The sequence below is a fragment of the Podarcis tiliguerta genome, assembly GCF_965153285.1.
Source record: "Podarcis tiliguerta genome assembly, chromosome: 2".
Taxonomy (NCBI): domain Eukaryota; kingdom Metazoa; phylum Chordata; class Lepidosauria; order Squamata; family Lacertidae; genus Podarcis; species Podarcis tiliguerta.
The window spans coordinates 861,106-871,379 of NC_139535.1; the positions used below are offsets into that span (position 1 = coordinate 861,106).

Genomic DNA, 10,274 nt, shown 5'->3' on the forward strand with positions numbered 1-10,274 from the left:
TGGGCGACACTTCCATACGTTCAAGTTGCAGGAGACTCGGCCCGCGTCTTTGGCAAGCTTTACCAGGAGCGTGTGTGTCCCTTCCTCCACCTTTTAACAGGCATTCAGCATTCGAAACTTCCCCTGTTGAATTTCTACCTTCTGGGTGGGCAGCTCAAGCCCACCCCGGCTCCAGAGGCTTCCTCTCTCGTCAGACAGGGATGCAATTAGGCTGGGTTTTCTGGGCTCCTTCAGACCTGAGCTTTGGGCGGTTTGAGCGACAACAGAAACACCTGCGATACAGACACCTGAGACAGGCCGTTGCTCCATCCATTGCTGCAGCACTGGCTCTGCACCGCAAGGACTAGCGGCCTGAGATCTCTGCCCAGCCCTGCCATTGGGGATTGAACCTGGGCCCTGCTGCATGCCAGGCAGCTGCTCCCCCAGCGCTGAGCCAATGAGAGACACTTGCAAAGCAAAGCTGGGACTGGGATGGTTTCAAGCTGGATGGGGGACAGAGGGAAAAGGGGGTTGGGCTAGATGACCCTGGGGCCCTTCCAACTTGACCATTCTGACGCCAGAGCCAGGAGGGCCCTGGAAATGCCGACAGAAATCAAACCTGTGACCTGGCAAAGCAGATCATGGACTGCGAAATGATGACTGTTCCAGTCTCTTGTGTCTTTCTTGGGCATACAAGACACCCCACCTGCTTATTGGTCATTCAGCCCCCAACTTTTGGGAAAGGGTCATCATGCTCAGTGGTTAGGTGCTTGGCGTCATTCCTTGCTTAAGGTAAGGGGACCCCTGACCATTAGGTCCAGTCGTGGCCGACTCTGGGGTTGTGGCGCTCATCTCGCTTTATTGGCTAAGGAGCCGGTGTACAGCTTCCGGGTCATGTGGCCAGCAGGACTAAGCCGCTTCTGGCGAACCAGAACAGCGCACAGAAACGCCATTTACCTTCCCGCCGGAGCGGTACCTGTTTATCTACTTGCACTTTGACGTGCTTTCAAACTGCTAGGTGGGCAGGAGCAGGGACCAAGCAAGGGGAGCGCAGCCCTTTGCGGGGAATCGAACCGCCGACCTTCTGATCGGCAAGCCCAAGGCTCAGCGGCACCCACGTCCCTTGCTTACCTCCCCCCAAAATATTCCTTTACCTCTGTTTACTTTGCTGCCAAGGCGGGATCCTGCTTCCCCCCCTAAAAAGGGAATTTTGATTTTTTAAAATAAAATCCCAGCTCGACGGCTCCCTGGTCAAGAAGTTCAGGTGCTGGCGAGGAATCACAGGGTGGCAGGAATGGGAGGCACCCGGCAGGTCATCTACCCCAACCCACTGCAAAGCAGGAAACCAATCACGTTCTGTCGGCCTGAGCAAGATGAGCTCAGAGCAGGATGATGGGAGTTGTAGTTCCCAGCGCCTGGGTGTTTCAAGGAGGGCGGCCAAGGCTGGCCCAGTGGCCTTGGGGAACCTCCATCGCCCCCTGATGACCAAGTGCAGAACTGTACACAAAGCCTTTTCCCTTTTTTTCCAGGGCAAAAGTAAGTTTTAATTGCAGGCGCCACTATTCCTGTCCTTTACACATTTCTCCCTGGTACAACCGTCGCCCCAAAGTAAGACCCCTCCACCCTACAAAAGAAATTGCAAAAAAAAGAGAGAGAAAAGAAATATATATATGACGTGTACACGGAAAGTCCGTTCCTAAACCCCCACACCTTTTCCTCGGAGTATAAATCAGGATTTCTGCCCCGGCTTCGGCCGCGAGAACAGACTTCCAGGAGTCATATTTTACAGTAGCAGAAACGCTTTTCTAAAGATCCCCTTGGAAAATTCTCCTATGGGGCGCAGTTTGGTTCCCTTTTGGGGGGCAGGGGGGTCCCCACTGTGACGCCCTCAGCTCCCCCCTTCAGAGCTGCGCCGAATTATTCCATTATTGGCTGCCAGCAACTATGCTCCTCCGGCAAAAAAAGCATGATTTCTCCTAACCCCCCACCTTCCCAAATCATGTCTCCCCCATATCCCACACCCTGGTCCTCCAAGTCCCTGGTCCTTGCTTCCGAGCCCCCAACCCCAACAATTCGGGGCCAAGAGGACGGACACGCAAACACACACACACACATGAGAACCCTAAAATTCTCTTCCTACCCACCACCCTGTGCCCTATAGAAAAGGGCATTTTGCTATCTCCAATTGGAGCAGAAGAACTGGCCTCCCGGGAAGTCCCAGACTGGCCGTTTTCTCCACTTCCTCTTCCTGCATAACCAACACAGCGCCTCCTGGAGGGTGGGAGGTGCACTGCAGCGGCTGAAATGTCTGGACCCCAGATGGAGCTGGAGAGGGAGTGGGGGGCCGGGCTGTCCGTTTCTCCTTGGTCCCGCCTCCGCTGCCCCAAACGGGCGCCTGGCCCCCTCCCCGTCCTCCCCCCTCCGCTCTACTCGTACTGGGCGATGAAGACCATCATGGCCACTCCGCCGACCAGTCCCAGCACCTCCAGCAGCGACTGCACCGGCCCCGAGTCGTGCAGCAGCTCGGGGATGACCGAGACGGTGGCCACGTAGATGAAGCCGCCGGCCGTGAAGGGCAGGATCCAGGCCGTGGCCGCCTCGCCCACGCCTTCCGCCAGCAGCGAGCAGACGGTGCCCGCCAGGGCGCCCAGTGCCGTCACCAGCTGAAGCTTCATCGCCTGGCGGAGGGGAGAAAAGGAGGACAGTCTCACCCAAGGCTCTTCTTGCCCAGCACCTCGTGCTCAGAGGTAGACTGCCCCTCTCGAAGGAGGCTCAACCTCGCTACCTCTCTTTCAAATAAGAACCAGTGAAGGTGGTGAAAGTCCTGTGTGAGTGTCTGGAGGCGGTTGGAGGATGGATGGCGGCTAACAGATTGAGGTTGAATCCTGACAAGACAGAAGGACTGTTTTTGGGGGGACAGGGGACGGGTGGGTGTGGGGAGCTCTCTGGTGCTGAATGGGGTATCTGTGCCCCTGAAGGACCAGGTGCGCAGCCTGGGAGTCATTTTGGACTCACAGCTGTCCATGGAGGCGCAGGTCAATTCTGTGTCCAAGGCAGGTGTCTACCAGCTCCATAGGGTCTCAGCCTGCATACCAGCTCCATCTGGTATGCAGGCTGAGACCCTATCTGCCCAGCGCTGAGGGATTTCTGGCGGTTCCCTCACTGCGAGAAGCCAAGTTACAGGGAACCAGGAAGAGGACCCTCTTGGTAGTGGCGCCCTCCCTGTGGAACGCCCTCCCACCGGATGTCAAAGAGAACAACAACTACCAGACTTTTAGAAGACATCTGAAGGCAGCCCTGTTTAGGGAAGCTTTTAATGTTTGTATTTTAATATTTTGTTGGAAGCCACCCAGAGTGGCTGGGGAAGCGCAGCCAGGTGGGCGGGGTATAAGTAATAAATTATTATTATTATTATTATTATTATTATAATATACATATTTCGACCCGTCTCTGCCAGGGAGATCCGTTACCTTCTTCTTGCTGCAGCCGGACTGGACGAGGATTGCGAAGTCGCCCACCTCGTGGGGCACCTCGTGGAGCAGGACCGTCAGGGTGGTGACGGCCCCGACCGTGCCCCCCGCCAGGAAGGACGCCCCCAGCGCCAGCCCGTCTGTGAAGTTGTGGGCAAAGTCAGCGGCCAGGTTCAGGTAGCCAGACACACGCATGGCTGGGGGGGGGGGAGACAAGAAGAGGAGAGAGAAGAGAAAGTCAGTCGGGGGGCTGTGTCCCTGGATCCCACATTTTAGAAAATCCCAATCGCTCCCCCCCAAAAAATCCAGGGCTCGCCCAAATGCACCACCTCACCCGAGTCGGGGGGCTTCTGCTTCCCCTGGGAGGGGGCTGAGGTTTTCTCGGACGTCTTTCCCCGCAAAGGCTCTTTCTCTGCCTCGTCGTCGCTGCTCTTGGCTTTGGGAACTGGGGGGAGGAAAGGAAAGTTTTAGGGGGGCCAGGAAGACACCCCCTGCCCCCCAACAGATAAAGCCACGGCAACAAGTTTATCTCCCCCCACCTCAATTAATCTTTATTAATTTCATGCAATGAATCGCAGCTGCAACTCTCCGTTGATAATGTAGATAAACAAAGTAGAACAGAAAAGCTGGAAATATGGTAAATTGTTCCCATATTGAAACTTCCCTCCTCCTCAACCTGTTTCTATACATATTAAACATAATCTATTTTACAATTATCCAACGCATCCAAGGATTAGGACATGTTGCAGGAATCATTCAAAGCCTGCCAACGATTTTACATGTTTACCATGATCTTTTAGATATTTACAGTGATCTTCGAGATATAATTAGCCCATTCTCTGTTGAATTTTTGATCTACATGGTTCCATCTCGGGATATTCTAACAGTTTCGTCGGCCCTTCCAATTTTGTCAGTATCTTCTCTCCTTTCCAAGAATGGGCTAACAACATTCTCGCTGCCATACATAAATAATCTCCTTAAATCTTTCGGTACCTCCACGCCCATAATCCCCAAGAGAAAGGCTGCCGGTTTTGGGGAAAAGGTTAATTAAAACGGGTTTTTTTTAGCTCGTTGTAGATCATTTCCCCAAATTCCTTCATCCTTTTGCAAGTTTATCTTGCCCGTCACCCCGAGATCTTTGGCCAAAGGGCTGTGTATAAAGCGAACAAAGAACCGAATAAACGAGGAACTTGCGCAGGGGGCAGATTTGGCCCCGGGGCAGATTTGGCCGCACCCACCATGGCTGTGTCCGTGGTGTCCGTGGCCTCCTTTGACGTGCCGGACGAACTTCTCCACCACCAGGAAGGCCACGATACCCCCCAGCACCCAGAGGCCCACCGACATCATGTGCTGGTGCTCAGAACCTGGAAGGAGGCCAGGGGGGGGGGGATGGAGATGATAAGATGATGAGAAAGAAGAGACTGCAGAAGGATCAGGCCCTTGCCCCGGGTGGCTTCTATTTTAATAATAATGACAATAATTGTATTACTTATATCCCACCCATCTGAATGGGCTGCCCCAGCCGCTCTGGGCAGCTTACAGCAACATTTTTTATAAAAACACCATGAAAGCTCAAACCTTAAAAACCTCCATAAATAGAGCTGCCTTCAAACGTCTTCAAAAAGTATTTTTTCCCTTTTCTCTTGGTTTGTTTCTGATCTCTCTTCTCCAGTTTTTATTACATCTTATGTTGAAAGGTGTAAATAACTTCACAACCTTTGGAAGACACCCGAAGGCAGCCCTAGATAGGGAGGTTTTTAATGTTTCTTATGTTTTCTTATATGTACTGGAAGCCGCCCAGAGTGGCTGGGGAAACCAGGCCAGATGGGTGGGGTAGAAATAATTATTTAATGATTGTTGTTACTGATGCACAGCAATAAAAATACAGTTGAAAAGGAAAGTTGATTTCATGGATATCTACTGGGAGGGCGTTCCACAGGGCGGGCGCCACCACCGAGAAGGCCCTCTGCTTGCTTCCCTGTAACCTTGCTTCTCGCAGGGAGGGAACCGCCAGAAGGCCCTCGGCGCTGGACCTCAGCGTCAGGGCTGAAGCATGAGGGTGGAGACGCTCCTTCAGATATACTGGCTGTTTAGGGCTTGAAAGCTCAGCACCAACACTTTGAATTGTGCTTGGAAACCTACTCGGAGCCAATGTAGGTTTTTCAAGACCGGTGTTATGTGGTCTCGGAGGCTGCTCCCAGTCACCTGTCCAGCTGCTGCATTCTGGATTAGTTGTAGTTTCTGGGTCACCTTCAAAGGTAGCCCCATGTAGAGCACATTGCAGTAGTCCAAGCGAGAGATAACCAGAGCATGCACCACTCTGGCAAAACAGTCCGCAGGCAGATAGGGTCTCAGCCTGCGCACCAGATGGAGCTGGTAAACAGCTGCCCTGGATACAGAATTGACCTGCGCCTCTGTGGACAGCTGTGAGTCCAAAATGACTCCCAGGCTGCGCACCTGGTCCTTCAGGGGCACAGTTGCCCCATTCAGGACCAGGGAGTCCTCCACCGCCACCTGCCCTGTCCCCCAAGAACACTACTTCTGTCTTGTCAGGATTCAACCTCAATCTATTGACCACCATCCATCCTTTAAATTGTAAGACTGTCTTGTTTCAATTGAGCTCAGGTGTGGCACGTTTTCAACCAAGAGTGGAGTGCAAATTGTCCAGGTAAACTACTAAACTACCTGCAGAGATAGCGCAGGATAGTGCACAACCGGAAATGATCTCTTTCAGCTTCTGCCTTCTGGAAGAAGGTGAAGGGTTATAAGGACTAGGACTAGCCGCCGGAGAAAGAGTTTCTATCCAAATGCGTTCTTGGTAGTGTAAGGTAGTCTTTATGGGAGTATATTGTATTTAACTATGGGGTATCAGAGTTTTTAGGGGGCTAACCAGGCTGGGATAGCAGGCTTGTCAGTTTTAGATGTAGATTTTTTCAATTTCGTTGTTCTGTATGGGGCAATGACAATAAAGATTATTTTATCGTCTCATAAATGAATAAATGTTTGCCCTCTCCTGCGATGACTCAGCCTTTCTCCACCTGAGCTCCCCAGATGTCACTGGGCTACAACACCCATCATCCATGGCCGCTGCTTTGGGCTCCCTAGGGCTGCTGGGAATTGTAGTGCAAAAAGCTCCGCGTCCCCCAGCGCCGAGTTCTTACCCTGGTGAGAATGCCCGTGGGATTCCGGCTTCACGTGGTTGTGTCCTGCGCCTTCCCCGTGGTGGGAGTGCGGCTCTGGAGGGGAGAAGGAACAGGTGAGTGAAAGGGACCCCTGAAGGCCATGCAGTCCAACCCGCCGGAATCGCCGCTCACTCGGATGAGAGGAGGGGAGGGAAGAGGCAGGGTGGAGGGACAGGACCAGGGGGCTGCCCTTCAACTCACCCAGCGCGTGAGGGATGAGGTGCAGAAAGGCGTCGCCCAGAAGCCCCCCCGAGGCGAAGCTGAGCAGCAGCTTGAGGAGGGCTTGGTGCTGGGAGGTGTTCGACTCCACCGGGATGAGGAAGAGGATGAAGTAGGGGGCAGCGCTGATGAGGAGAGTGGCGCCAATGGCCTACGGGTGGGGGGGGGGAGAGAAAGAGAGGGTCACCCCCACAGCCAGCAGGGGCCCCTTGGCCCAACCCCAGAGTTCCTGAGCCAGCCAGGCCAGGCCGCTGCAACGCGGGGCTCGCGAGGGCCCCTCTTTTTGCAGACTGAAAACAGATAATAATGATATTACATTTTATTTATACCCCGCCCTCCCCAGCCAAGACCGGGCTCAGGGCGGCTAACACCCAATATAAAAACAAATGATTGAAATACGACTTAAAAAACAAGATTAAAATACAACACTAAAACATTAAAATGCACCCTCATTTCAGCGGAAATTTTTTTTGGATGAAAACATCAGGTCTTCACCAAGGCCAACTATCCAGACTGGTCCTACGTGGGCCAGAAAAAAGCCAGGGAAGTCCCCAAATAGGAGTTCCATCACAGAAGGAGAAAGGAAAAAAGAAAGAGAGGGAGGGAATCAAATTGGCTCCAAGCCAAAGGCCAGGCGGAACAACTCTGTCTTCCAGGCCCTGCGGAAAGAAATCAGATCCTGCAGGGCCCTGGACTCATGAGGCAGAGCGTTACACCAGGCCGGAGCCAGTGTTGAAAAGGCCCTGGCTCTGCTTGAGGCTAAGCTGACTTCCTTAGGTCCCGGGACCTCTAGGGTGTTGCTGTTTATGGACAATAAAATGGATAATAAAAAAATGGGCAAAAGGGATGGCACGGAATTCACCATCAACCCACTGGCAGCTCTCTGTACGGCCCCCCTGCTGAAGGCACTTATGAGGAAAGAAACCCCACTGGATATGTGGAACTTGCTTCCAAGACAACACGGAGAGGAAAGCGCTGCCAGCCTCTCCCGTCCCCAGAAAGAGCAAAAGACCCCCACCCCACCCAGAGCCCGGGGAAGGGGATCCAGGAAGCCCCTTTGTCCCCTCTTGCTGGAAACCACTCACGTAAGTCCACAACTGCAGCGGCTCCAACTTCTCCCTCCTCGGCAGAGGTTTCTCGTTCCCAGGGAAGGATTGGGCCCTGCTGGGGCCGCCGGCAGGAGACTCGTGGGAGTTGCTGTGGTGGAGAGGACCGTCGTGGAAATGGCCATGCCCATGGTGGTGGCCCTCATGCCCATGGCTGTGTCCGTGGTGAAAATCCTCGTGCGAGTGCCCATGGTGCAAGCCTTCATGCGAGTGGCCCCCGTGCGAGTGGCTGTGTCCGTGGTGGTCCTCGTGAGCGTGGCCGTGCCATATACCCTCGTGCGTGTGCCCGTGGCCGTCATCGTGGCCGTGCCAGATACCCTCGTGCGTGTGGCCGTCGTCATGTGCGTGGCCGTGCCAGATATCCTCATGCGTGTGGCCATGGCCGTGAGCGTGGCTGTGGCCATGGTGGAAGTCCTCGTGAGCGTGGCCGTGAAAGCCCTCGTGCTGCGCGGAGGCGCCCCACAGCAGCGACAAGCAGAGCACCACGGCGGTGGCAACGTCTGTGGGCTGGGGGCTCGCGAACAACCTGCTAGCAGCCATGGCGCCGGATCTGTGGGGAGAAGGAGGGTCAAGGGCTGCACAACCACACCAGCCTTCGAAATTAGCCAGGTGCCAGGCGCATTTTGCCCCCGGCTTTCGACCGCCGGCAACCATGTGAAGATGCCCGGGTGCCAGGATGCTGCCGAACATATCCAGCATTTGGGGATCCTTGGATCTGGTCTGTTTTCATGCACTCAGACCTCATCCTGTAGAATTCTATCCATTATACTTTATCTGCACAATCGGAATGGATTTCTGGAACCAAATGGCTTTTTCTGTGCAGCCCGAGTGGGAGGAGCGAAGGACGGCATAGCTAATTGTTGTCGCTCGTCTTCTCTTACCATCCCCCCCCCCGCTCATTGCTGGGAATAATATTCCTTTGTTGTGAACGATTCGTGTAACCATTAAGATAAAATTGACTGTCCCTGGATTCAGAGACTTTCCTCCTCTAAGTTCTCAAAGATATTCAGGTTGTCGTCTAAACGAGCCAGATATTTAACTGAGATTCAATCACAGTTCGTCATGTGAAAAACAAGAGTTTAGAGCCGCCTTGACCCCCAAAGGGCAACTAGACTTTCTGTTTGGGCTGCTTGTTTTAAGAAAGACACTGACCCACATGGGGGGGGGGGGGCTCAAGCAGCCGGTCTACTCGCATCTCTCTGCTCCCCCCATGTCAAAAACTCAGATCTTTTCAAGATGCTTTGCAGGATCAGAGCCTGGGAAGGATGCTTGTCCCGCAGCCATGCCCTGGCTTGGGACCCTCAGCCCAGCCCCTCTTTCCTGCCCCCCAGGGAGGGGGCGGCTGCGTTTTCCGCCCCAGGGCTGGCTTTTCAGGAAGGAAGGAGAGGGGGAAACACGTGTTGGGAGGAGAGGGAGGGGGCAGCAAAGAAAAGGGACCCCCAAGCACAGGGAGACTGGGGGGGAGGGGTGGTCCTCGTTCAGGGAGGGGAGGGAGAGGCTGCGAGTGGGGAGGGACCCCAGGGGGCATCTAGTCCACCCCCTGGCGAGGAAGGGGGCAGCAAGCGGGGTCCACGGAGGGGTGGGGTCCCTCTGCAGACACGGAGGCTGCCCCACCCGCCCCCAAACGGGGGGGGGGGAGTTCCCAGAGGGACCACCACCCATCCCAGGCTCCCGATCCCCTATGGGCCACGAGGAAACCCCCCCCGGTAATCCCTCCCCCCCCCCCCCCGCGAGCAGGATTCTCACCCGGCTCTCTCCGGCTCCGCTATCTCCTGCCTGAAGCCTGACGTGGCAGCAGAGCCCCGCCCACCAAGCCCCAAACCTCGCGGGAACTCCACCCTCCCTCCATTGAAAAAAAGTGGTAATAATCCCCCCCTTTGCCCATCCCTGTGATGGCGCCCACGGAGCGTTGCTGCCCGCGACAAAAATGGCGGCCGCGCACCTTCTTTCTTTCCTCCCTCCCGCGATAACTGGAGGGACGGGGGAAATGGCGGCCACCGGTGGCGACGGACCCTGCCCTCGACAAAGATGGCGACCGCTTGGAGTTTAACGGCCGTTTCCGCGGACGAGGGGCGCCATGATTGTTAAGGGCAGAGCGAGGCGTCGCCGTTCTGAGAAACCGGCTTCAAATAGGTTATTATATACGTGCCTGTATTTATAATGCTATATACGTATAATAGTACACTTTTGCATGCGTATATTATATATCTATATATATATCTATCTATCTATATATATATATATATATATATATATATATAGATATATGAGTGCATTAAATAATATGCATACATGTGCGTATAAAATAACATGATATA

At 54.1% G+C, this 10,274-nt stretch overlaps 1 protein-coding gene across 2 annotated transcripts; it reads right to left on the reverse strand.

Annotated features, from left to right (window-relative positions):
- Positions 1-1,497: 1,497 nt before the first annotated feature.
- On the reverse strand, positions 1,498-10,015 carry SLC39A7 (solute carrier family 39 member 7). Of its 2 annotated transcripts, XM_083425834.1 has the most exons (8): positions 9,703-10,015; positions 7,936-8,506; positions 6,833-7,001; positions 6,611-6,685; positions 4,688-4,813; positions 3,784-3,894; positions 3,450-3,646; positions 1,498-2,657 (listed from the first exon to the last, which is right to left on the reverse strand). In XM_083425834.1, the coding sequence occupies exons 2-8, from the start codon at positions 8,494-8,496 to the stop codon at positions 2,406-2,408; spliced, it is 1,491 nt and encodes a 496-aa protein (XP_083281960.1). In that variant the 5' UTR covers positions 8,497-8,506; positions 9,703-10,015; the 3' UTR covers positions 1,498-2,405. The 2 variants fall into 2 exon arrangements, with proteins under 2 accessions (XP_083281960.1, XP_083281959.1); XM_083425833.1 differs by lacking the exon at positions 9,703-10,015 and having other exon boundaries at positions 7,936-8,670.
- Between the last annotated feature and the right edge of the window lie 259 nt (positions 10,016-10,274).